At 40.0% G+C, this 26,203-nt stretch overlaps 1 protein-coding gene and 1 pseudogene across 9 annotated transcripts in view; both read right to left on the bottom strand.

Moving 5' to 3' along the window:
* Nucleotides 1–26,203, bottom strand: part of arhgap23a (Rho GTPase activating protein 23a) — a 94,331-nt gene that overhangs the window by 6,399 nt on the left and 61,729 nt on the right. For 7 of the 9 annotated variants that reach the window (XM_088331508.1, XM_088331526.1, XM_088331492.1 and 4 more), the window contains 17 exons: nt 25,167–26,203; nt 19,152–19,307; nt 17,292–17,403; nt 17,176–17,215; nt 14,563–14,700; nt 13,171–13,479; nt 12,478–12,539; nt 12,286–12,404; nt 11,940–12,058; nt 11,709–11,861; nt 10,223–10,301; nt 9,915–9,988; nt 9,750–9,839; nt 6,936–7,061; nt 6,805–6,846; nt 6,627–6,720; nt 1,230–1,261 (listed from right to left, as the gene is read on the bottom strand). The exon at nt 25,167–26,203 is cut by the window's right edge and continues 557 nt beyond it. In XM_088331508.1, the coding sequence (XP_088187634.1) occupies nt 1,230–1,261; nt 6,627–6,720; nt 6,805–6,846; nt 6,936–7,061; nt 9,750–9,839; nt 9,915–9,988; nt 10,223–10,301; nt 11,709–11,861; nt 11,940–12,058; nt 12,286–12,404; nt 12,478–12,539; nt 13,171–13,479; nt 14,563–14,700; nt 17,176–17,215; nt 17,292–17,403; nt 19,152–19,307; nt 25,167–26,203 (2,782 nt within the window). The remainder of the gene's footprint in view (nt 1–1,229; nt 1,262–6,626; nt 6,721–6,804; nt 6,847–6,935; nt 7,062–9,749; nt 9,840–9,914; nt 9,989–10,222; nt 10,302–11,708; nt 11,862–11,939; nt 12,059–12,285; nt 12,405–12,477; nt 12,540–13,170; nt 13,480–14,562; nt 14,701–17,175; nt 17,216–17,291; nt 17,404–19,151; nt 19,308–25,166) is intronic. The other 2 variants (XM_088331485.1, XM_088331500.1) reach the window with 2 other exon arrangements.
* On the bottom strand, nt 20,901–21,047 carry LOC148374033 (U2 spliceosomal RNA; annotated as a pseudogene).

Genomic DNA, 26,203 nt, shown 5'->3' with positions numbered 1-26,203 from the left:
ACTTACAGTCTGCTCATTCATTTTCTTCCACTTCTCTGAGGTTAGTTTCTTCGGCTAGGAAGTGCACACTTGGGAATTGAAAATGTACATTTCTTTCGACAAGGGATTCATTTAGATTTTGCTATCCTTCACCAAAAAGTTCAAGTCTGCATGTAGGGACTTCATATTCCCTTACCATCATAGCAAACACACCATCAAGTAGTGTTCAGTTGACAGCTCAGTCTTTTATGAGTGTACAAGACATGATGGATCACATTACACCAGTTTTAAAATCACTCCATTGGCTCCCTGTGTGTTTCAGGATCAATTTTAAGGTTCTTTTACTAGTTTTTAAATGTCTTAATGGTTTTTGGAACATTCTATCTGTCTGATTTGCTTTTATTATATCAGCCTTCTTAGTTTCTGAGGTCTTCTGGCAGAAGTTTGTTGACTATTCGAAGGGTGAGGACCAAAAACTATGGTGAAGCAGCATTGGCCACTTTGGTCCTCACTTATGGAAAGGTTTGCCGGAGGACATCAGGTCTGCAGAGACCCTTGATATTCTTTAGAGGAGGCTCAAGACCCACTTTTTAACATTGCTCTTAACTGATCATTTTCTATTTAGCTTTGATGTGTTTAACTTAATATTTTTTACTTCCCATTTTTATGTTTTGTTCAACAGTTTTTTATATATTTTTTTATGTCAGTGTTTCTTCATTTTGGAGGTTCATGATGGTAGGGTGTGGTTTGACTGTTGAAATCTTGAGGCCATCTGCTGCCATCCAAATAAGTGTGGATAACCCTCCCTCAGTTCCCTTACCTCACTTGTTTAGTCTGTGCTCTGTCATAATCACATTTTATCTATATTACTGTCTGTATTATTTTTACTGTATTTTAACCATTGTGTGTCTGTATTACGTCGTTCAGGTTGTTGGGCGGTGATGAGGGAGGGGATTTTACTGTGCACTTATTGTGTTTATACAGCACTTTGAATGGTAATGTATTTCCTGAAAAATGTTTTACAAATAAATTTGATATGAAGACACAACCTAGATTGTGATCGTTGAAACTATGGCATTAGGTGTTCCGATGGTGAGTGAATCTTTAAACGCGGTTTTCAAAATGGACAATTCACAACATGGGTTGAAAAGGCTTAAGATGTGAGGCCAAGTGACCCATACAATCTATGCTTGCTCCAAGTTTCACAAATGAATAAGTATGTGACAAGAGGAACCATTGAGGCAATTTACCTTGGATTTTGCAGAGTCACTGTTGGTGGAGTCTGAAGGGAAAAGAAAACATTGAGTGACACAGTTGAAACGTTTTGTAATGACTACAGCTGACTTGTGTGATTTGGCGTCATACAAGCAGAGGGTGTGACTTAGAACATGAGCGCTTGTCAGTCACAGCAACTCACGAAAAGGCACAAGCTCATTTGTGCTCTGAACTAGAGGTAAGATCATAAGTCCAAGCCTGAGTTTGAGCCCCACCAGACCCTTATTTCGGCCATGTTGGGGCTAAAATGTCAATCATTATGTTCAGGTCGACGGGTTCCAGATGTCAGCCGGGCAACCCCGTGATGGAGGTTTGGGCGACCCCTCATACTCATTGTCTTGTCCAGCCAGATTTCAGTTAAACTTGAAATCACTCAATCACGACGACAGTGCTGCATTTTCGAAAAAGTGGAAATCTGGATTTTCCGGCACGCATTGCATTTATCTTTCACAGATCGATGAAGTCGGAAAAAAATTGAAATTTTATGACACAACGTTCTTTACTTTTATTAGTTTACTTATTACAGTTAATAGCTCTATCACACAGATAAGACAGGGTACGATTAAGGCATTTGAGGTTTAAATTTAAGACTTGTAGACAAAATGTAAGACCTTTTCAATGCCCTAATTTGCAGTTATCAAATTTAAGGCTATTTTAAGTTGTTAAGACCTTAGAGCAACCCTATAACAACACAGTGCTGTGAGTCGTTTTGGCAATGAGAGACCGCAAAAAAGCCCCCTCAACACAACACGTACTCTACTGTACTAAACTCTTGCAATGTCAATTCAAAGAACTCCTTCCTGTCTCTATCAATTATCTATCCGTAATTTTTCTTCTTCGTCTCTCTGCCTCTCTCAAAAAGTGCCGGGCTAGATTCTTAAAGCCCCAATGTGTAATAATTGACCACTAAATGGCACCATGTTGTCTGGTACGAGCAAGAGCTAGTGCTACACGACGCAGCATGGAGGCAGGAGTCTGGACAAACATCGCGCTGATCTAAGTAGGGACTCCACTGTGTAAAAATACAGATTTCTCCACCTTTAAAATAATAATAGTAATAATAATAATAATGATAAAAAACATTGGTATGATAGTTCATTTATTTTTACCTAGTATTCAAATCAAAGTTTTTTTTCCACTGGATGAGTTTTTTTGTACCACGCAGTAATTATCAAACACCGCCCTTTCAAGGATGTTAAGATGTTGATGCTGCTGTGGTTTGTGGCCCTATTTTCAAAAAATATAATTTTAAGAAATTATAAAATCAAATCAAATAATTAAATTTTCCCGTCAACTCTTAAAAATCCGGCAATGGTGGAAAATTGTCCAGTAACTCATTCAGTGCCATAACGTGTGAATACGTTACGAGAATCATTGTACCTTGTTTCCAAAACATAAAAGTATGTTCGTTTTTAAACTATTCTAAAGTAATTGGTACAGCTCTTCGGTAAATATCAACTTTCTGGGAATGTTTTCAGTTAGAAAAATCACATCTAGTTAGCAGGAGTGACTTTAGTCAAATCTTTGTCAACACTAATCGTGCCGAGATTTGCTTCCTGTATGAAAGTGTGGAGGCAGCTCATATGCACAGACCCTGCAGCCGAGTACGAACAGCGTGTTGAGAAATGTCAAGATACATGAGCAGACTGTTCGCTTCACATCTTTATTCTTTCTAATAAAAATGACAAAGTTCCTTCGTCATGGTCCTGGCAGATCACCATGACCTGAATCATGTGATACCTTTAACGAAAACATCAAGGGCTGAAAACACCGTTTATGCATAAGTTCAGTGTTCTTGCAATAAAATGTTATTTTTGCAAGCAAAGTGCCCTTGTGTTTATGGAAAGCATTGTTTAGATATTGGACATATCAATAATTAATAAAAAAAAAAAGTCAAAGTTCTGTTTCAAATGCATCATTTTACAAATAGCTGTCTTTCTCAGAAGCTCTCTTGGAAACGAGTATTTCAAAGAAACGTTCAACTGTTATTTACCAAAAATGGTAAAAGCTAGAAGCATAGTTTTTTTCTAATGAATGATGAGGGTTCAAGCTTTATTTTAATGTGTCCTGTGCATATATAGCTACAGAGCTAAACTTACAGTAGGCCTCAAAAATGGCAAAAAAATAGAGAAACGTTTGGCACTGAATGGGTTAATATAACCTCTGCAAACGCAGAAATTGAAAAGATGTAAATATTTATACAGTCTTGTTTACGTTAGATTTCATAACAGATAACAGGCTTTCATTTGTTATCATAAACCACCTATCTTCCTCTTGAATCCTCACAAATAAAATATGAAATCTTGGGATTGCTGCGGGCTCTGTAAAACTAATTTTTGGGGCTCGTGGTTGGGGTTGAATGTCCACAGGCCTGGGTCTGGTCTGGCTGTTTTTTTTTTTAAGGCCCGATCTTACCTCTACTCTAAATGAGAAGAGCAGAACTCCAAGACTTAGTCTGTGCCCTCTTGACTAGACACATGCACGCACACACAGGAGAAGAATAGAATACAAGTTTGATAGGGATGAAACATTAAGAAAACAATTGTAAGGATAAAGACAAGTCAGGGACAGACCAATGCAGCGATTATGAAACAAAGTCAGATACGTTGATGTGGGAAAGTAAAGTTAACATGCTTGCACAAATACCTTTGGTTATTACTGTGGTGGGAAAACTGCAGTGTAACAATGACACACATGGACGCGTATGGGAGGTCGTTTGAGAAGTAAACCATACTTGCTCTCACTTATAACATACTCGCACACATGCACAACTATACTCTTATAGACAAAAGTCATACCCATGCACAAACACTACTGTGCTATCATTTACACTACTGTACTCTCACACACACTACTATACTCTCTTACACACACTACTATAGACTCTCACACTAATTTACTCTCTCATTCACACTACTATTCTTTCTCAAACACTATTGTAATTGCTATAATACACACTTTTTTCACACTTTGTGTAATCATCATTTCATCTCTCAGTGTTGTTTTACATTAGGTACTTTAGGTAACCAAAGCTATGCACACTGATTTGTGTGTATATGTTGTTTAGTTTAACATCAAAATGGAGATAGTATGTATGAGTATAGCAGAATGTGTGAGAGTGTATAGTAGTATGCGTGTTAAAGCATAGTAATGTGTGTATGAGAGTACAGTAATATGTGAGAAAGTAGAAGAGTGTGTGTATGATAGTATACTAGTGCATGTACAGTATGAGAGTATAGTAGTGTGTATGAGAAAGTGTAGTAGTGATTTTGTATGGGTATGACTGTGTCTGTATGAAAGTATAGTTGTCTATGGATGATAGTATGTTACATGTGAGAGCAAGTATGATTTACTTCTCAAATGGTCTCTCATAGATGTGCGGCGCACGCATTCACACCCACACACACTTTAGGGCAGTGAAATCAGTATGTTCTGAAAAACCTCTGGTTGCAGCAAAGGAAGTATAGTCACACGGTCTACATGATACACACAAACAACACATGCGCACGCGTGTTGGCATCCTACCGCAGCAGTTGCTCCACAGGCTCAGCTAAGAGAGTGAAGCAGAGTGAAAGTTACAAGATGAGTAACATGCAGCCAGATATTCAAAGCAGAGAGGAAAAAGCTAATGCTAAATGTTAAGGGACCAACAACAGTTGCCATGCTATATGCTTCGGCATCTATGAAAAGAAGGAACTTAAACAGCACATGCGAGACAAATTGATATTAATTTTCCAATTTTATTTTATAAACTATTCATAATAACATAAATGATGGCTTTCCCGTAACATGCCTGAATAATAAATTCTGTGCGAAAGTAAAGATGTTCGACACGGTTGTATACGATGTCATAAAGGAACATTGAGTATTCAGGATTCGTACACCTTTTTAATGGCTTTTTTAATTCAAGCACTTTTCAAGGCCAATTTTTCCAGTACTTTCAAAGGAAGCAATAAAGCACTGTTTAAAAGAAAGTTTTTTGTTGTTGTCTTTGACTTTGATGACTAAAATAAAGTCGCTATCTCGATGCTTGCACATACTTTGTGCTATTTTGAGCTGTTCCTATCTATGATCTACGATTTATAGGTTGCTATAAAGTGACATGAGTTGGGGCATTCTGCTTTACGTAAAAGGTTTTGTAGGTGTTGGGTAATAATTGAGTTCAATACGAAAAGTGCATTAAATCTTTTAATTTTGGAGACTACTGATCCTTTGCTTTTGTTTTCCTTATTTTAATTTGTACTTTTTGCCTTTTCAGAGGATCAAATTAGAATTGTTAATTGTAAATGTTCATTTTTTGCATTTGAACATTTATTTATAGCACTGAAGGGTTAATATTTCATTTTTTTGTTTTCCTTTTTCAATATTTTAATTTATATTGAATGCGTTTTGCAGGGATGGTATGCAAAACATGAAATTATCACTAACTAAAAAAATTGGTGCATATTGTTTTATTCTTATTGATAACAAAAAAAAAATATCCGAGGAGCTGTTTGGAAGCTGAAAGAGCTAAGTGCGTTCCTAGTGAGCTGAGCCAATTTTTTTTTAAAATAGAGATGATTTTTGGATGCACCCGGTAGGGGACGATGATGACGCTTCACATGACAACGCCATAAGGATGAGGCACCAGAGCAGGCGTGTCTGCATCATTTTCAAGGACTTTAAAAAAATGTAATCTGTGGTTTACAGAGTCACACTGCCAAGAAACAGGAAAAAGGCAACACTTTTAAGCATTTTCCAGGTGTGACAGAATATCATTGATAAGCACTGCTTTTGAGGGACAGCCTCAAAGGGTGTGAATTTCCCTATGAAAGGGTGGGAATTTCCCTATGAAAGGGTGTGAATTTCTCTATGAATAAAGTATCTATCTATCTTTCACAAGCTTTTTGGTTTTGGGGGTACCCGAAGAACCAAAATGGCTGACCATTATGTCATCTCCCTATATGCGAGATTCATGTTATTTAAAATTAATGCAAATTCCTCAAACTAATTTTATTTTCAAAAAATGCACATTTACAAGATAGATCATGTATTTTCCCAAATCACATAAATCCCCTTTTTTTAATGAATGAAGTTTTTTTTAACCCTTGAGAGGCACCAAATAATACGCAGTTTATTTAAGTAAATAAGTTATTAAAACATACATTTGAAATAATTATGTTAACTCATAATTTGATCATTTTCTGCTGAAATTACCCATTGATATTCTGGTTTTATCAATTACAACACAGTCATTTTTTTGTTTAGCCAACTGAATTGTTTTGATTTATGCTTTTGTAGCTACTCTAGAGTCAGTAATTTACCTCTAACCTGCAGCGTTAACATCGGTAGAGAAAAGCGTTAATCCTCGAGAAACTAGTGGCAGTGCTAACCTGAGGCGTCACCAAGCAAAGCCGTCCGTCCAATGTTGGAAAGCAGGTGGTCGATGTTTGGAGCCGGTTGCACGTCCTCAGTATCCACCGGCGTCTATATGAAAATATTTTTTGATTACATTTTTCAGACATACTATTATCAATATTGCGATTATGGGGAGATGAGTTAGTTGCACACCTTTTCGTCCTTGTCTACCTCCTCGCTGAAAAACCAAACGTACTGCAGAAATGCCCAGTTCCCCCCAAAAAATCATAAAGACATCAATGTGACATTAGGGTGCTTTTGGGTGCGAGTAATTTTGCACTCACGTGTTGTATGAGCGTCTCCACTATTTTGTAGCGATCTGGCATGTGCGTGACCATGTCTTTCATGTTGTCCTCGGAGGTGCGCACCAGTGTTGGACCAAAGACCAGAGCCAGGTTGCGAGGCTCCATCTGCTCACACAAGACCAAACATTTAATTGGTAGCTGTAACTTTTTATTGTAGGTAATTATTCCTCAAACTTTAAAAGGCATTTATCCACCACTTAAGCATTTGTACCCTTATGTTGTTTAAAATATATATTTTGCTATGAAAAATATAAGCATTCGAACTAAAAAAATGTGCTTTTACTAAACTACAATTTTTAATTAGGTGACAAACAACTGAATATGCCTCCAAATATTAGGGATTCATGTACAAAATTTCCTATAAAAATGTCATCACAAAACAGAAACCTTTCATCAAAGGGGACTCTTCGTAATATTTAACCACTAATGCTTCCTAAGGACAGCTGAGGTGCCTGCAGACCTGTTCTGAAAATAGTTTGCAAGTGCTGGGTCATTGTGATTTTCTAGTAAAATAATTTTATAGTTTTTTAGTTTATTTAACTCTACTTTTAATAATTAACCTGGTAATAATACAGTAAAATCCTAAGAATAACATAAGTTGTTATTTTCGAGAATCAAATAAAACTGGTTGCCCTTTGCACTAATTAGCAACAAAAAGTAGCTCTCAATGTGGAAAAGCTTAGAGACCCCTGGTGTAGTGAGACAGAAAACTAGTGCTACAAAGCACAAGGAAGATTACAAACGACAGTTTGAAGGTACCTGGAGTAGGAGGATATGGACATTATTGTCAGCTACGTCTTGGTGATCCTCATAGTAATGAGTATTTTAAAATGGACATTTATATGTCGAGAATTTTTGATCATTATTCAAATTATAATTTTTTTTTTTCAAAAAATGAAATTCTTTACCACTAAGATACATTTAACATTAGCTATGAGGCAACTGTAAAAGTATTTTTGTGTGTTGTAAAGCTGATGTAATTGAGGATACCATGAGACTGCTAAAAGCTGCCAGCGGCGTAGGAACAAAGGATGACCAATGGAGACCACAGTTTTACTAAGAGTGGAAGACGGCGTCGGGTTGGTTACATATGGGTCATTACATATGTATGTTTTTTAAAATTTTGTCAAATCCGTGTTTTTGTTGGTGATAGGAATGAGTGGAGAGGTGTTGTAAAAGGATAGTGGGATGTTTGGTCACGTTCTAAGGGAAGGGCGGGGCAACTGTATGATGCGGCAGGGGTAAACCAGTGAAAGCTGTCGGGCCCTGCTGTTGAACAAAAGAGTGTGTTGTGTCACCCTGACCCGAGTGACATGGCCGCTTTCTTGTGTCCCGTTTCAACTGGAGGGACGAAAGCATGACCAACTTAGGTGACGAGGTGCCTAACTTGTTTGGGCATTTGGGTTGGCCATGGTCCAAAAATGTTTGTGTGTGTTTTTTGCTATTTTTTCCCTATTTTCTTTTCTTTGTTATTGTATGTGTGTCTTGCTGTCGGTCAGCCCTCTTGAGGGATACGACCAAGGTAAATAGATAGTATTTTCTACCATGCCTGTGCCTATTGATGCTATCTCTGTAATACCCCTACGTGTACCGTAGTCAAATATCCTCATACTCGCTGATGAGGTCTGATCATCAATTTATAAAAAACAAATGATAAGCAGTAAAAACACGTTGCACAGGAGCTACCGTTATGCTACAAACCGACGCACAGAGCCAGACTTCCCCACAAGTCACCTCCAGCTTCCCTGACATCACGTTTCGGTGAAAGGGTCTATACAACAAAAGTAACAGACATTACAGTACTTTGTAATCAATACCTAAGTAACCAACAACCAAACTCAGTTTTTCTCCCGCTGTATTTTTAAATACGCACACTTCTATGCTTGTCTGTTGTTGTAGCCGAGAGCACCAGCGCCCAGTAATCAGTTGTGCTGTATGTATGAGTTAAAGACAGAAATTGAACCAGCTACAGAGTCTGCACCTTTTAACACGGTGTGCCATGTGGTTGTGAAAGTGTTGTAATCCAAACTACTTTATGAATCCTGAATTGTGTGTGTTTGTGTGTGTTTGTATACTTATAGGCAGGGTTGGGTAGGGTTACTTCAACTTGATTACTTTCAATTACTTTTGGATTACTCCAATACCAAATATGCTAATAAAAGACAAAAGAAACTAAATATGAATAAAATTACTAAATTTTGTGCAGGCTTGGGGAGTAACGGAATACATGGAACGGCAAAAATGATGTTGGCAAGCTGTTTGGATTTATTTTCATTTTGTTTCTGTCGCATTTTATGTTAGTTTTGCCGGAGATCGAAGAGATCAAAGCAAGGAGAGAAAGCTTACCACGTGTTGTGAGTCATAATTTTATTAATAATTAGTTTATTTTGTCTTTTATTAGCATATTTGGTATTGGAGTAATCCAAAAGTAATTGAAAGTAATCAAGTTAAAGTAATCCTACCCAACGCTGCTTATAGGCTCCGAAACAGCTGAACCGCATTTGGTGAAAATTTCCTGAATTGTACTTTAGGCCTTTGTGAGTCTCTTTAGCTAGGTTTGGTGTCAAGGCAGCCCCAATAAATACCAACAAAATTGATAAATATGCTTTCCTGGGGTCTCTAATGTCCTCTGGCCAAATGAGGTACTAGAGCTGCCAACCACTGACCATTTTAGCAGCTGAATCAAATCTTCTATCGGCCAGGCAACCCTGGGCCATTTTGCCTGTTATCTGTAATTTATTTTTTTCTTCATAGATCTTGGCAAAATATTTTAATGGGTGTTCTATCACTCACTTTATTTTTATCAGAATGGTCGGCAACCGTCTTCAAGTGACACACCAAGAACTTGAGCGTGTGGTAGTAGTAATCTGGAAGGTCTCGGATCTAGACAGAGGGGAGATGATGACCATAAGAATGAAGTAATCTGATTGAAAACAGTATGAAGACAATTGTAAGCACCAGTTTCTTCATGGTCTTCAGTCGTTCTGACGCGTCTTCCATTCGATTTGCGTCGATGAAATCGTTGTACTTGTCTGCAAATATGACAGACAGCGGAGGTTTGAGTATATGCTACAGTGGGCATTTGCACGTCACACTGGGTATTTGTATATTGTATTCTTTTTGCTTTATTATTGTAATGTTCTCAGCTCAGGGATGCTGATGGAAATGTGACTTTCCCTTCGGGGATGAATAAAGTATCTATCTATCTATCTATCTATCTATCTATATTTCGGGATATCTAAGCGTGTGTTCGAGACAAGACTAACCGTTTGTGAAGAGAGGTTCTGGTAACTTCCGGAAGAAAGATTTCAGTAGGCTGCTGACAACATTGAGGTCCTGCCACTTCTGTCCACAAAAAAAGAAATAGGAGTCACTACTGTGACCTACCTAATATGTGAATTTAGAACTAAAAATTAAATGATTGAGATCAGATGGTTGGCTGATATGCGCATATTTGGTGTGCTGCCACCACTGAACTATTAGCAGCGCATGGGAAGGGGGGCATGGCTTATTGAGGAGCAACAAACCTAAACGATACCAACGGGGGAAACGTGAGGATGCGCCCAAAGAGTTAAGGTTAAAAGTGTGCAGAATTTAGATAATTTCATTGGTAAAATTATTTTTGGATTACACCATGAACAGAGAGAAAAGAGAGTGTTTGTCCTTTACTTCCGACTTCAAGCTAAATGTGAAAAAGGCTGTTAAAGAAACAAGCAAACTGGAAGCAGCTAGAAAGTTTGGGTTGATAATTACAATGTTAGACGTTGTAAAAAGTATAGATTACTGGAAATTGCACCTACAGCCAAACGTGTGACTGGCGGATCAAAACAGGAACAGTGCCCACCAAGAAACTGAAATCTTTGAGCGTATTGAAGCCCAGAGACAAAATGGATATGGAATGTCTTGGCTAAGTTCTCGTTTGCAAGATTCCGCAAGCCAAGCCAAGAAATATGAAGTTTCAATTGCTTCCACAGATTGGTGTACACATTTTTTTCTATTCCTTTTAGCATGTGGCTATTTTAAAGAACTCTCACGGGATCTGCTTATATATGATGTAGGCTTATGTGCGTGTAAATACAGAATATTGTAACACAAAAAAATTGAACACAAAGAAACATTCAACCAACAATGACGCTTGCCATAACAAGTTACCGTCATTTCCGGATCATAGACTGCAACTTTTGTCAGACAATGTCACCCCCTGTGGCTTATAGAGAGATGTGGCTAATGTATGCAGTTTTTCAGATGGTCGCCAAGGGTGCTTGAGCAGAAAAAGTAAGAGTGAGTAAGTGGTGTGGAGAAAGATGCAGCCAATAGCAGTTTAACATGCAGTAATGCGCTTTCTATATGAAAGAAAAAATGAGAAATGCAAAAAAACAAAGCAAATGACGCAACTTACAATTAAAAGCAAGGAAACAGCAGCGGGAAGAACCATAGCAATGTTAAAAGCCAAAATAAGGTCCAGGGGTAACAAAAGCCGGTGGAACACATTCTTGAAGGCTTGGTGAACGCACAGAAAGCAAGTGGCCAAGAGGTTTCCATTGTGCGAATTAGACTAAAAACTTTCGCCTTTCTTTATAAATAATGTTTCAACAGAGGCATGTGGAGTTTATAGTCAGGTGCGGTTTATGCATGTACACATTTTTCTTTCCTTTAGAAATGTTTTGGGTGTGACTTATAGTCAGGTGCAGATTATAGTCCGGAAATGATGGTACATTAAAAACCCGACATTTAAACATGAAGGTCTCTGACCTCTTCTACTGGGTTGATTTCAACACCCTTGTTGAGTTGTTCCTGTAGCAGTGACACCATGGCATTGTTACCAGGTACACGGTAGATGCCAGTGTACTCCAGACCCATGTCCTCCACCAGTCCGCAGCAGATCTCCACGATCAGCGGGATGAACTGCACCGGAGCCGCATCCACAGTGAGTTTCATCTAAGCATGTACTGGCAAGTGAGAGACAAAAGACACGGTGCGGACCTTGTTGTTGATGCCAGGCTGGCAGTCTTCTAGCCGCACGCCGAAAGCTTTAGGTCCCGCTTTCTTGGTCTTCTTCATTATGTTGATCCCCCACGGAGACTTGGGAGGGCTGCTTTCATCTGAGGAAACATAAGGTCCCAGATGAATGTAATAGCTTGAAACATTTTTTTTGTCCAACGAATACTGTAAGGAGTCGCTCCTTAACGGATTTTTACCTTAACTGTGATAACCAAGGGATAACTGTACTAGATCATTTTCCATATTATTGCAGACTGGCAAAAAATATTTTTTTCTATAATGCATATATTACTCAGTGTTTATCCACAAATGCATCCAAAAGACGGACCTTTGCCGTCCGGTTTTGGCGAGCGCGGCGCCCCCAAAGCGTTTTCAGTCTTGGCAAGCAGGAAAGGAGGCTTCATGCGGGACATCCGAGGAGAAGAGTCGGGTTTGCCGCCTGTTGGACTGCAGGAGGCGATAAAGTCACAGTCAGGATGAGCAAAACCACAAGGTGGAAATGAAATCTGGGCTGCCTCACCTCTGCTTCCGGTAGTCATTCAGTTTCTTGTTGATAAGTGCCTGCCCTGAAAATCCAAGCTCCTGTAAAAGACACACCCACTTTAATGAAAGCTGCAATTTGGCCCTCCTAAAAGATAAAATGATGACTTTTCCACACGAAAACTATAAAGCTGGCCCAAGTCACCATTACATCCCACTGGCCGTCTTCAACTTCTTTAAATGTCTGTGAGAATTGGCTTTGTTACATCAAGGACAATCCATAGAATCCAACCGTGTAAAATATTTATTCCAAAACACACGATAATGCCGACAGATAAATAGAAATCCGCCTTAAACATTTCGCTTCGTTGGACGTTGCTTATTTTAATCTGTTCATTTTGCCCCATAAGTTTCTTTTACAAATAAGGTAGTTAGCCATCCCCTTTCGATTGACACCTTTTCCTTGATGAGGTTCTGTTCATGCTAGTTTTATTCATACACAAAGCGCAAAGTTATATTAAACCTGCGTCCTCATCGACACATATATTCCACCTGTCTGTTTTCCTTGCGCTAGTACATAGTTTCATAATGCCCTGTTTAGGTGTAGCAAGCACCTGTCCTCTTGGGAGCGACCCGTAGGGGGCGATGACGCCTCATAGGACAATGTTAGAAATGTTGAGTTTGTAACAAAAATGATGATTGAAACTGCAGCCTTCAATACTTTGTTGCCCACCTCACTGTCTGTTTTGCTGTTCTCCCGAATGACCTGGCTCCAGGCCAGCATGTGGTCCAGGTCCTCAGCCTGCAGGAGGTACTCGCAGAAGTCCTGTGTGGTAAGCCTGAGGACGTGCTTGCGCTTTGTGTCGCTGTAGGCGATGTCCACCAGGCAACCACGGATGTTGATTGGCTGCTCGTCCTCTGCGCCGCTGCCAAGTGAGGCGCCACGCAGCACTGCCTCACGCTTGTCCTTGTACAGGAAAAGCGACTGCGAGCGCAGCACAGAGAACACGCGCTTCCAAGGTCGCATGCCACTGCCCACCTTCTGCCAAACCAAGAGAGATTTTATAAGAGGCAGGAAAAAGAAACATTTTGAAAGGGTTTTTCTAAGAATCAGTTGCTTGGGGATAATCGGTCACCTGGGTCGCGTTCCGAAAGAAAAACCTGTGATAGCCAAAATTCACAAAGTAGAAACCTTTATTCATTAAAGACTGTGTAAAAGTGGTCGGTAACCTTTTCTTACCACGGTGTGATGTCTGACAATATCATTGCTGCCCGGCTCACAAATACAAATAACAATAATAACAAGCCTAGAGGTAACATCGGGCCTAAAAAACAAGCTTGACCCAACCCAGGCCCACAGGTATTAAAACCCGACTCAGCCCAAGCCCGACCATTAAATTGATTTGAGGGACTGAGCCCAAAGCAAACCCACTTTCATATTTTATTTGTCGGGATTCGGGCCGAGGAGGGGTGTTTACGGTCAGTAAAGATAGTGTGATGAGATAAAATCTAATGCTTATCTCACGGTGCTCCCACTGCCACAATCCAGGTTTGATTCCCAAAAAAAGTTGTAGACGGTATTTGTGGACGGATCAATCGTTGCTCAAATGCAGTAAACACCATAAAACTTCACAACTTGGAGGTTATTTTAGGCTACAAAATTATGTGTATACGTGAATAAATAAGCAAAAGCAACGCCAACTTTTTTTTCTCCTTTCTTTGTGGCCCGGTGCCAAGCGACCCACAGCCCAGTACCCGTCCACGGCCCGGTGGTTGGAGACCACTTATCTATTATACATTGAAACCGAGAAAAAAAAAAAAAAAAAACAACCCTAATACAGGCCCATCAAAGGGTCCCATTCTTGAGCTACTCGCCGAAGTTCAAAAAACACAAATTGAGAGACAATTTGCCGTACCTAATGTAAATCAGCAAGCTGTTTTAGGTGTGTGTAGATATTAAACCAACATAATTGACACACAAGTAGAGAAGACGTGGAGTTTAGACAATCAGAATGCAGAATGAAAATCCACAAAGCAGCAAAACCGCGATATAGCATGGGATTACTCAGTTATTGTTTTCCATATTATCATAATGTGGCCTGTGGTCAAATATCAAAGGACTCACCTTGCCCTTTTCAGTAAGGATCTGCTTGAAATTCAGCCAACCTTCCTGCAACACATCGCTGAAAACGATGTTGCCCAACTCGGATGTAGAGTGACGCTTGGAGCGCACATCTTCTGCCTTGCCCAGATTATCCAGAGACTGAAAGCACACACAAGGAAATCTTGCAAACTGTGCAGCAGGTAACTTAAAATTAGTTTTACCTGGTTATATCAGTATCAGAAATTATTTTCCCCCCATTTTATTAACACTCCACTTATTGAAACATGAATATTTTGTTTGTTTGTTTGTTTGTACATGATTCAATTGTTTGTTTGTTTGTACATGATTCAAATTGAATCTTTTCTTCCGGCGCCGTCACGAATGGCAGCCACTCCAGCAGCTCCCGTGTTATTTTCGATTGTTTTCGATTGTTCTCAGCTCAGGGATGCTGCTGGAAATGTGAATTTCCCTTCGGGGATGAACAAAGTATCTATCTATCTATCTATCTATCTATCTAGCAGAGGGCACCAAATCACAGCTAAAGCTTAAAGGAAAAACTTGCTTCAAATAACTTCAACTACTGTATATTGCAAATTAAAGCCTAAATATCAAACCGATCCTCTGTATTACATCCTGCTGGCCTGGTGTCCCTTAAGTGACAACATTCCAACTGTTTTTCTCTAAACTGCTAAAAAAGATAAATATCGAAAGTAACGATGCACTGATTTATCGGCTCCATTTCCATATTGCTGACAATTTTAGACACTGTACTCTTTGGCGGAGATGATTCATAAAAGATTTTCAACTTCATTTGAGAACTACCTTATGTGACAATAAAACAGTTGCGTGAATCACAGATTTTGTTCAACATAAGATAATAAATCAAGATTTGGGAAGGTGAAAGTATGTGGAGCTGTCCACAGTTGCATCCTCATTGGTGCCCCCACGACCCATGCGGTGAACAGGAATTCATGGGTGTGAGTTTCACTTAGAAAACAAAAAATAATGCTTTTCCCTAACTATTTTTACCCCTTCACAAACATTTATTTTTTAATGAAATGGTTTACCTGAAATTGGGATCTTGACTGATAGATTTCATGTCTATGATAGAATGAAGTTAAAGCTGATTTAAATTTCTGCTATTTCTTAATTTTGTGTTTTTAATCCAGGTGCTCATCTTTCCAATCACTGGGGATGAAAATTGTAGTTTATTCGAAAAGTTGCAGTTAAGAAAGACATGTACATACCGCACACGAGTAGATCGAATTGCCCTAAACAAACGTGTCTATTGTTACTTTTTTAGGTAAATTAACGTTGCAGTTGTATCGCCTACCTGCCCCCTCCATTTTTGTAGAAGATGGCATGTTTTTTTTTGCATTTCCTCAAATGTTCTTTGGTTGATAGATGTTGGTCAAAAAATACAGCTGCAGTGAGTTGTTTACTTTTGGGCTCCGACGGCCCATCACTGAACAACGTCGTGCATGCCACATATCATTGGGATTCAAGGTAGGATGACTATTTTAAAATATGTTCATCGGAGAAACATCCCGATCAGTCTGAAACAGGATACCTGAAAACCATGAAGTCGACATAAGTCACCATTACGGTAAGGTGTTGGGTAAAATTGACATTGCATGAAGTTCTTCCCGTTAAAATTTAACCCTGGGAAACGCTACCTTAATTGTTTGCATGGCCTATCATAAATGTCTATAATTGATACGTAATCCTTGCGCTAACACATTTCATAGTGCCCTGTTTAGTTGTAGCAAGCACTTGTCCTCTTGGGAGCGACGATGCTTTATAGGACAATGCCGTACAAACTAATGTCAACTGCAGTTAATTACAAGGGAAGAAGAAATGCAAAGCGAAACTACAAGAGAGAAGTGTTGGTGTCATTTTTAAGCAGACTTGTTGAAAAACGTGGAAAAAATTTCAAGCACGTGACCCAAAATAAAAGCACGTTTCAATCCTGGAAACCACGACATTGAAATTCAAGTAATTTTAAGGATTTCAACCACTCGTACGAACTCCGTATTTTTAAGATAAAAAAAACAAACAGGCAATTTGCACTTATTTAAACTGGCACATTTTTTGTGCATTTTGTAAGGAACCGTTGGGTATAATATAAGGGCCAAATTGTTTTGTGGTTTGTTTATGTGTCATATTCTAGGGCAGGGATCTCTGACGTAGTTAACATGGGAACCAGAGTGACCTCTAAGGATAGATGAGGTTCCTGCAGTCCTGTTCTGAAAATAACACTGCAGTGCTGGGTCATTGTGATTTTCTAGCAGAATTATATTTTAGTGGTTGACAGTCAATTTGACCCTACCTTTAATAATGAACCCAGTAATAAGATAGTAACAATATAGTAATAACATTATAAAATTATTAAATAAAATTATTCTAGAAATGCAAACTAACAATCAGTAACAAAAAGTAGCTCTCAGCTTGAAAAGGGTTGGAGCCCACTGATCTAGTGTTTTGGTTGCTCAACTGTACCAGTCAAATAGATGACCATTTCTCATATTCTAAGCCAAGACCAAGCAAAATAGTACAAGTGTTTTCTTATAAAAAGCGCCTTTTTCCTTTTACTGTGATACAATATAAGTATTCGTGAGACATAAAGGAAGTTACCCCATCAGTGAAGAAGCTCTTGACTCTCTTTGGCAGCTTCCTGTTAGTAAACAATAAATGCCAGTTGAATGACATCACATTCAGCCAATAAACAGGTGGCGTGTGTGTGAACTCACGAAAAGACTCTTCCGTCGTCCCGGAAGCTGTTGAGTCCCTCGTCGCAGGACTTTGAGCGCTCGGAGGAGATGGCTAGAAGATAGGAGGAACGGCGACCCGATTTAATAGCGCCTGCTCAGCGACAGCATGAACCAGTGGAGATGAAAAAAAAGAAAGAAAAAAGGGAAAATAGATGGGTGGGGGTGGGCAGATAAGAAAGAATGGTGATGTAATGCCAAACACCGACGTGTCGGATTGGGTGACGACGGGGAGGTTGAGGGGGCGAGGTAGCAGGAAGATGGGTGGCGATGAGCTCAGGTGTCTTTGTGTCCCACTTGTTTGGATATGTGCTGACTTTAACATTGTGAAATATATGCTCCACGTGCATCTAAATAGCTTCTTAGCAAATTCGGTATGTTGCAAACATACATGCAGCATGCAAATATTACATACAAATTGCATGCAAAAAAAAAAATTGTTACACATTGAGCCCAAATGTTTTTCCAAAAGTGAGATAATTTATTCACAATATATTGATTTATTTATTAAGAATCTTCTGGTTCTAATAATAGCCACTTAATCCGAAGAAGGCCTTTTGGTAGAGATACTCTAAGAAATTTTTGAATTGTGATTTACACACACTGATCGCTTCTTTGAACATCTTTATTTCCTTTTTAGGAATAAATGCTTTTTCCATTACATTTTGGAAACCTTGATTACTCTTAGAGATCAGCGCACTGCAAAAATAAATTAAATCAAATGAATAAAATAAAATCTGGTCGCACAAGCATATAATTTGTTTTTTAATACATTTTACAAGGTGTTAATCTCTTTTAACAGTAAAATGAAAAAGAAAAAAAACGTAAAATGACTTAACAACTCAAAATCGTCTACGACTGTATTATATGTTTATGTCTATATTACAATTTAAACTTTTTTTTTTTTATAAAATAAGAACTCATTCTTGTCTGATGAGTTGAAGCATTTAGGTTCTTTTAAGAGTTATTTTTCTTATTATGGTAAGCAATGACTTAGCTTGTTCTAAAGAAGACTATTCAATTGTTCTCACAAGTAAAAATAGGCATTCATATACGGTAACTTTGAGTTAAGGCCACCAGAGGGACACCAACGTGGTGGCCACAGGCACCAGGATACTCCTTCAGAACAGCTAAAGGTGACTGTGGGCCTTTTCTGAAAAAAGCCCATCAGTGCTAGATAACTGTTATTTTCTGGTAAAATTATGTTTTAGTGGTTGACCAAGAGTATTCAACCCTAAGTCCAACAATTAACCTGTTAATAACATAGTAAAAACATAGTAATAACATAATAAGTTATTTTAGAAATGCATATCAAACTGGGCACCCTTTTCACTAATAAGCCACAAAAAGTAGCTCTCAGCTTTAAAAAGGTTGGAGATCAATTGATTAAGGAGTTTGTAAATGTAAGTAAATGGGTAAAAATATAGTAAAATGAAAAAATAATCCATAAAACGATCAAGAATATAAAATTTGGCATTTAACAGGGTATTTTGCATATTGGATGATTTATTTTCTCTTTGTTGCGAACAATAATAATTTAGCTTGTATTATATAGATTATTTTTCCTATTATAATAAAATTATTTATATTTCACAAGATAAATTAGTGATAAATCACATCGAAATATAATCCGTAAAATTAAGAAATTATCAAAAGAAAAAAATGTTAAAATACTGCTAATTTGCATTGGGACTCAATGTAAAAAATCACTTCAACTGAACTCGCTTAAACGTCACACGAGCTTCTGTCGCGTGAAGGAAACTTGCAGCATTTTAGAAGTAAAGCATGCATGAAGCGTTGACCGGGCAAGGTTTGAGGGCTTTGGCTGAGGGACAAACTCACTGCAATCATGTGAGAAGAGCCTAGTGGCGGGGAAGGTGAAGGTGGGGGAAGCGGGACTGCCGACTGGGGCGGGCGCCGAACTCATGCCACTGGAGACCACCGAGGATGCCGGCACGTGGCGGGCACATAAATCGGCGTTTGGGCTGGTGGGCTCATCTGTGGGAAGGTTGGGCAAAGATGGAGCCCCGGAAAGAAAGGAGGAGGAGGAGGAAGATGGGTTAAATGTTAGGAAGGAGAGTAGCTAATGATCAAGAGGAATTAGTGGAAGGGATATTTTTTATAACATATGAGGAAGAGTTTACAGTTGATGGATTCCTCGCTGAATCATTAAATACAACATGCAAACATGCTTCGAGTGAGCATAGGTTTACCAACGGGTGGGCACATATGTTGGCCTGGAGAGGAATGGGCGCCACCAGGCTGTACTTGCCCAAGACACACTACAGAAAATGGTGACCCTACGACCCTAGTGCTTAAGGCAGTGTTTTTCAACTCTTTTTGAACCAAGGTACACTTTTATTCATAAAAAAAGTTCCGAGGCACACCGTCCGTCGAAAATGTTTGAAAATGAAGTTATGTCAAATATTTCACTATACTACATCATAAGCAGATAATTAGAACATAAAAGAAGAAAATAATAGTTAAAATAAAAAGAATTATGTGCTTTATTTATGTTTTTATTTTTTACAGTGAAATCTTAAATTGCTTTGTTAAACAACTTAAGTTATTAAATGTAGTGTGCTACTTCATGAGCAATTAGTATATAAAAAGTATATAGAAATCTACTGCCACCTACTGATATGGATGACTATTACAGTTCCTCGTGTGAAGGAAGCAAAAATACTGAATAATGGCCTGCTTTTTTGGAAAGATAAATTGGGCAAATTCCAGCGGCACACTAGACAAGGTCTCACGGCACACTGAAAAACACTGGGTTAAGGGATCCAACCTGCCAACCAACCAACCAACCAACCAACCATGTCTCATCTCATCAGCCGTTTCGCTTATCCTCATTAGGGTCGCGGGGGGGCTGGAGCCCATCCCAGCCATCTCCGGGCAGTGGGCAGGGGACACCCTAAACTGGTTGCCAGCCAATCGCAGGGCACACAGGGACAGACAACTCATTCGCTCATTCACACCTAGGGACAATTTGGACCGGCCAATTCACCTGAAATGTATGTTTTTGGAATGTGGGAGGAAACCATAGTGCCCGGAGGAAACCCACGCAAGCACGGGGAGAACATACAAACTCCGCACAGGAAGTCTGGAGCTGGATTTGAACCCACGACAGGTTCCCATGACATGAACTGTGCCGCACAAGCGCTAACCACTGCGCCGCCGTGCTGCCCCAACCAGCCATGTATCAAGTTAAAAACATAAATATCAGTACTTGTGAGCAACCGTTAGAGGGTGCAATTGCAAAGCTAATGCAACATTTTTTTGTTGACTCAACAGTAAAACCAATGACATTTTTTTGCACTAAATTCTTGACTAACTGCAGCCACTTTCAGCATGCGTGCTTAAAATTTTAAAAATGTTTAGAAACGTGAGGCGAGTGTACCCAGACGACAAAGGTGGGGGGGTGGGGGGCTGGGGGGGTTAAGGGGTATTGTTCTATTTTCTTTATTACTTATCCATTATCCGTTATCGGTCAGTTCATAATACGCTACAAAGCCGAGGTGCCGGGACACTTACTCTCAGCCAAAAGGCCGAGCTAAGGTCCTAGCCTCAAAGCCTCGCTGCGATCATTGCGAATGCACCGCTTCCGGAAGTACTGCAATACCGGGCAGATGCGTGGAGTAGACAGAGCAAGCTCTTATTCCATCTCCGGATTGCAAAAATCAAATCATAATACGCTAGGATTAACCTCATAGGCTACGATACTGCCACAGCGATGGCTATAAGATGCACAATTGTAACTACATAGCTAGTACACCGATCTTATTATACATTAACATGGCCAGTATCAGTGGCATAAAATTGTACAAAAAGATAAAGCCAGGGGCGGGAAAACGTTTTGAGTCGCGGGTCGCATTGGTTTGAAAAGAAATTGAAGAGGAGCCAGGCCAGAGAAAAAAATATAGCTGTAGATGTATTAAATTGTGTGTATATGCAGATAAAGAGTCTTAAATCCAATACCTCTGCAAAACATAAGAAAAATAGATCACAAAAGCGAATCAATGTTTTCTCATTTGCGTTTACCTGCACAATTTATTTTATACTTGTTTATGAGGGGATAATTTTTGTGTGTATGATCATTTTTGTGTGTATGTATATATATATATATATATATATATATATATATATATATATATATATACACAGAAATAAATATATTTATTTACAAATAAAAATGTTCGCAAAGAACAATAGCAAATTATGTATCCTTTTTCAAGCACTAGATTCTGCTCACTTGCACTGAAAAACTCAATGCAATCGTACTGCTTCAGAAGTGTTTTATTGCATGAAATTGAATATTTTAAATAGTATACTTTATAGGTAGGTTTGGCTGAAACTGAACATAAGTGTGTGAGAGTGCTTGTGAATGGGTAAATGTGAAGCACATTGTCAAGCACTCTGCTAGGTCTTCAGTGACTTGAAAGTTGCTATATAATTACAGACCATTACCATTTACCATTTAAAAAAAGGAATACACATAAATGTAACCAGCAATTTGAATGCTGGCCATGAGCGCATGAAATATATAATTTTTATGGGGGTACACAAAGGGACAAAGGTTAAGAAATCCAGGTGCGGGCAATCATACAAATATTTCTATTGAAAAATAAACAACATTAGGATAGGCTTTTCCACAACGTTTTTCTGTTTGATAAACGGTTGTCAATATATACAGCCACGGTGAGTGGTTTGGAATGATGCGTGGCTTTGGCGACATCCATCGGACATATTTAATATCGGAGGTGATTGTTTGACTAGAAGCTTCTCGTGGACCTGATCAAATATCTGCTGGCTGGCCTGATATGGGCCACGGGCCATAGTTTGTTGGGCGCTAAATAACATCCTCATCGCTTTTTATTGAGACACAGTGGGACGAAAAAAAGAAGCCCCAATCAAAACACAAGCCCAACATTTACATGGCGGGAACAGTCCAGTCTGCTTAATGTGAAAATAAAAGGAGACAGCACATCTTTGCAGAGTGTGACCATCCACTTTGCTGAAATACAGCACAAGGAGGAAAACATTTCCAATTTTGGGATGAGGAATCTGGCTGTGTTTAGAGGGCAGAACAGAAATAGCTGAGCTGCGGCTTTAAGGAAGGCCGTCATTAAGCGGCACTCTCGGACGGAACACACAGATTTGGAAAATCCACGTTGTCTTCAAGTGAAGACAGGTGATGCAGGATTTGCTACATTCAAAGTGCACTACTAAAAGAAATTCCCAGGACAGAATAGAGACCTTGATGGCATGTGGCCTTTGGCAATAATTGGGGGTTTTTAAGGGTTATTGATCTATCTTCGTTATTCATTATCCATTATCCGTTGTCGGTCAGTTCATAATACGCTACAAAACCTAGGAGCCGGGACTCTTACTCTCAGCCAAAAGGCCAAGCTAAGGTCCTAGTCCTAAAGCCATGCTGCGATCATTGCGAATGCACCGTTCCCGGAGGTACTGCAATACCGGGCCGATGCGTGGAGTGGACAGAGCAAGCTCATGTCATCAATCCTAAACTGGCACAAGATTCTCAGTGAACAAGTTCTACATGTTGACTTTATGCGGGCTTTGAAAAGACGGCAAAGTCCTGGCGTGAAAACATGACTGAGACATCCCCCATTTGAAGTAGCTTGTTCAGGAACCCTAGGTCTTCACCTTGATGGTTTGTGTTTCTACTATGCAAACCACATTTTCACTAGGCAGTGGGATTCTGGTTTACAGAATGTGTGGTGGTTCCCACGTGCCTCCTTTTTTTGTTCCCTTATACAACCCTTCTATATTATTCATTCTATTTTAGCATCTAACTGAAACTAAATGAATAAATTAAGTACTGTGCTTGTTTGATCTTGCTCCAAGAGTGGGCTTTATTGCAAGTGTGCCGTACATGGCTTTCCAGAAGCATAGACTTGCACTACATTTTATAGAAACAACCGTCACATCCACAATATATAGACTGTAAGATTATCGTGGTAGGGGCAGAAAATAAGAAAGTCAATCAATGATACACACGAGGCTTTTACGCCAGTAAGCTGGAACTAGTGTGTTGATTTACTACATGTCCCACAGTGCTTTGCGGCTAAAAAAAAAAACCAGATGAAACGTGATATTGTGAATCTTTCCGATCACAAGTTTTGGAATGTTCCGAAGCCCCTGATAATGTGACAAAAGCGGTCACAGCATTTACAGACCACAGGTCCTTTCAAATCTGACAAAATAGTTTAAAAAAATCAGTGACTAAGCACAGGAGAACTACATTGGTATCCAGACCATCTGAAAAACTGCCCCTTTGGAGCTTCTCGGTCCACAAAGACGGACATATGCGGTTTTGAGGCTATCAATGGCGCACAATAAAGTAGTTAGCACTGCTGTGATACAATATGTGCTCACACTTTAGTATGGTAGTTTTGTATTGACTTTAAAAGTGAGTGTTGACAAACAAATTTACAGCAATTAGAAATTTACTACTGCATTAGTGCTAGTAAAAAAGAATGAGGTTGCCTTCTCTCATGAAACCCGAGTCTCAATGCTGCAAAAGTAACGACCCTAGGGATTAAAAGAAAGACTCCTGTCTTGTTATTTAACGAAATATTTTTTTCTTTACTTTTTTGTGAAAAACGCACAATTTGATGGTGCCGGGGGAAGAGGGAAAGTAAGACAAAGGCAGGACTACAAATTACATCCCCTTCTATCCTGAAGGGCAGGACAATAGCTGCATTGAGAACGTTAGCGAAGTTGAGTACGTACTTGCCATTAATTTGCAGTGTTCACTTATTGAGAACTGATATACTGTGAGTGCAACTTAGCGTCTGTTGACATTTTCTTATTGATTGTTTCACAGTATAATAGCAAAATTAAAATACTTGAATTCATGCTCTCTAACAGCAGGTACGTCCCACTAAATTTAGCTGTTGTTCGAAAGGAGATGTGGATCTTTAATTCGTGCCAACGGGGAACCGTTTCAGTTTACAACTGTTAAGCGTGCCAGGGCCTGTCGCGCTTTACCTGTCTGCAGTTAAGAAAGCAAGAATGTAATCAATATGTAATCGAGTGTCTTGGTGAAATGCCTTCAAGTACAGATTCCAAATTCCAAATAGTTTTAGGGGGTATGGGGTTCTACTAATGTCTTCTGGAGCTAGTCGGAAATCAGCTGATTTGTTTTTCCACCAGGTGTCCAATGCCCGGTGACATCAGTCAACTTAAACCCTGCAGAGCCAGAAAGTCTACCAAATGTGGCACAAGTTTAAACGTGCCTGAGAGAAATCCCCCCCCATCCACAACGTCAGGATTCAGCTTGTTTTCATTGCTATCATTCTTTCTATCCAAGGAAATCCATTTACTAGTGTAATTGTATTGGAAAATCACAATCATGTGGATCTGCTTGTTGATGACATTGCAAAGTGAAGAAAACTGTGGTAAAAGTACAAAAGTGTTGTCACTGGGGTAGCACGTTAATGACTTACAAACTAAACGTGTAGGCAATAGCTTAGGGGGTAGAGCGTCTTGGGGCCTGGCTCCTCCGAGTTAAATGTCTCTGGGCAAGCCATTTAACTCTGATATGCATTGCTGCTATTGGTGTGTGACTGTGTGTGTGAGTGGGTGAAGTTTGAAGTGTTATTGTAAAATTCTTTGGAAGTCCTCAATGACTGGTAAAGCGCTATATAAATGCAGTCCGTTTACCATTTGGAAAAAGACAAAAGTAGAAGAGCAGATATTACGTAATTATTGATACACAGTATGCTTCTACGACTTATTCTAGTAACTAAAATATAGGTGACTAAATGAAGAGAAAAGCCCAGATTTGAATCTGAAGAATTTTCTATGAGACGATTCCCACAAACTTACCGATGAAGGGGATGGACGCCAGCGAATCGTCCTCAAGAGAGATGAGGTTCCCATTGGCCTTAAAGGGCCCCGTGTCCCCAGAAGAGCTCGAGGTGGCCGCAGATAAAGGGGCTTCTGGCGAAAACAAAGAAGGCTCCAAGCCGTCCATGGGCAGCGCGTAGTGCGGGTGCCGCATACCATGGGCATTCCTCCGTCCGCTAGGAGGTTTCTGCCGCATCACCACCTCTTGGACATGTGTCCCTACCGGTACCTCCGCTGGCCCCCGCTCGTGGTTGGTCGGCCTGTACGCTCTCTCCTTGGATTCAGGCGATGCCGAGGCTAGCTGAGAGCCAGCTGAAGTTGCTGGCGCACCCTCTGGTGGGCTAGTTTTTGGTGTGGTGTTCCAGTTTAAGTGGGGGCCAGAGTATGAAGGGTCCCTAAATGAGTGGGCCTGCTGCATGATGCGGCCGGTCTTACGGTAGAAGGAGGGGCTGTAGCTGCGATAGCCCACTGGCTGGTCATCCATGCTTTGGCCTTGGGGAAGCCGCCTGCTCTTGGTGGGCGCCTGCTGAGGTTGTGGTTGGGAATGGATCTGCGTGAGATGTTTGGAGTGTGGCTGCGGGTGTCGGGGAATCTGAGGAGCTTGTGTGGCAGGGTATGGACCGCTGTGTCTATGGTGGACATCCGGTCTGGGGGGTGGCTTGGGAGGTTGGTTCCACCTGTCGCACCGGGCCAAGACTATCCCCCCTGGAGGTCGGTCTAACATCTCTAACGAACGTCCGTGGCTATCGAACTGCACCAGATGGTTTTCTGAGCGAGTTCTTGTGTAGTTATGGGCGAGATGGCCCTTATCCGGTTCCCAGTCCTCACACCAGTAGGATTCTCTGTGGTGGCCCGGTCCAGATTGTTGAGCTAACAGCAGAGTATCCTGGGAAGCACTGTGCGGCCAGCCGCCAACTCGCTGAAGGTGTGAATGGTGTCGGGACTCGCTCAGGCGATCCTGGGAGTAGCTTCGTTGGCGTGTATGCATGTGGCGTCCAGAGCGGTCTGGCACTTGG

This window comes from Urocampus carinirostris, chromosome 1 (assembly GCF_059441175.1).
Source record: "Urocampus carinirostris isolate Australia breed hairy pipefish chromosome 1, RoL_Ucar_1.0, whole genome shotgun sequence".
NCBI lineage: Eukaryota > Metazoa > Chordata > Actinopteri > Syngnathiformes > Syngnathidae > Urocampus > Urocampus carinirostris.
Note: the sequence above shows the minus strand (reverse complement) of the source record. Positions and strands in the feature narration are given on the sequence as shown.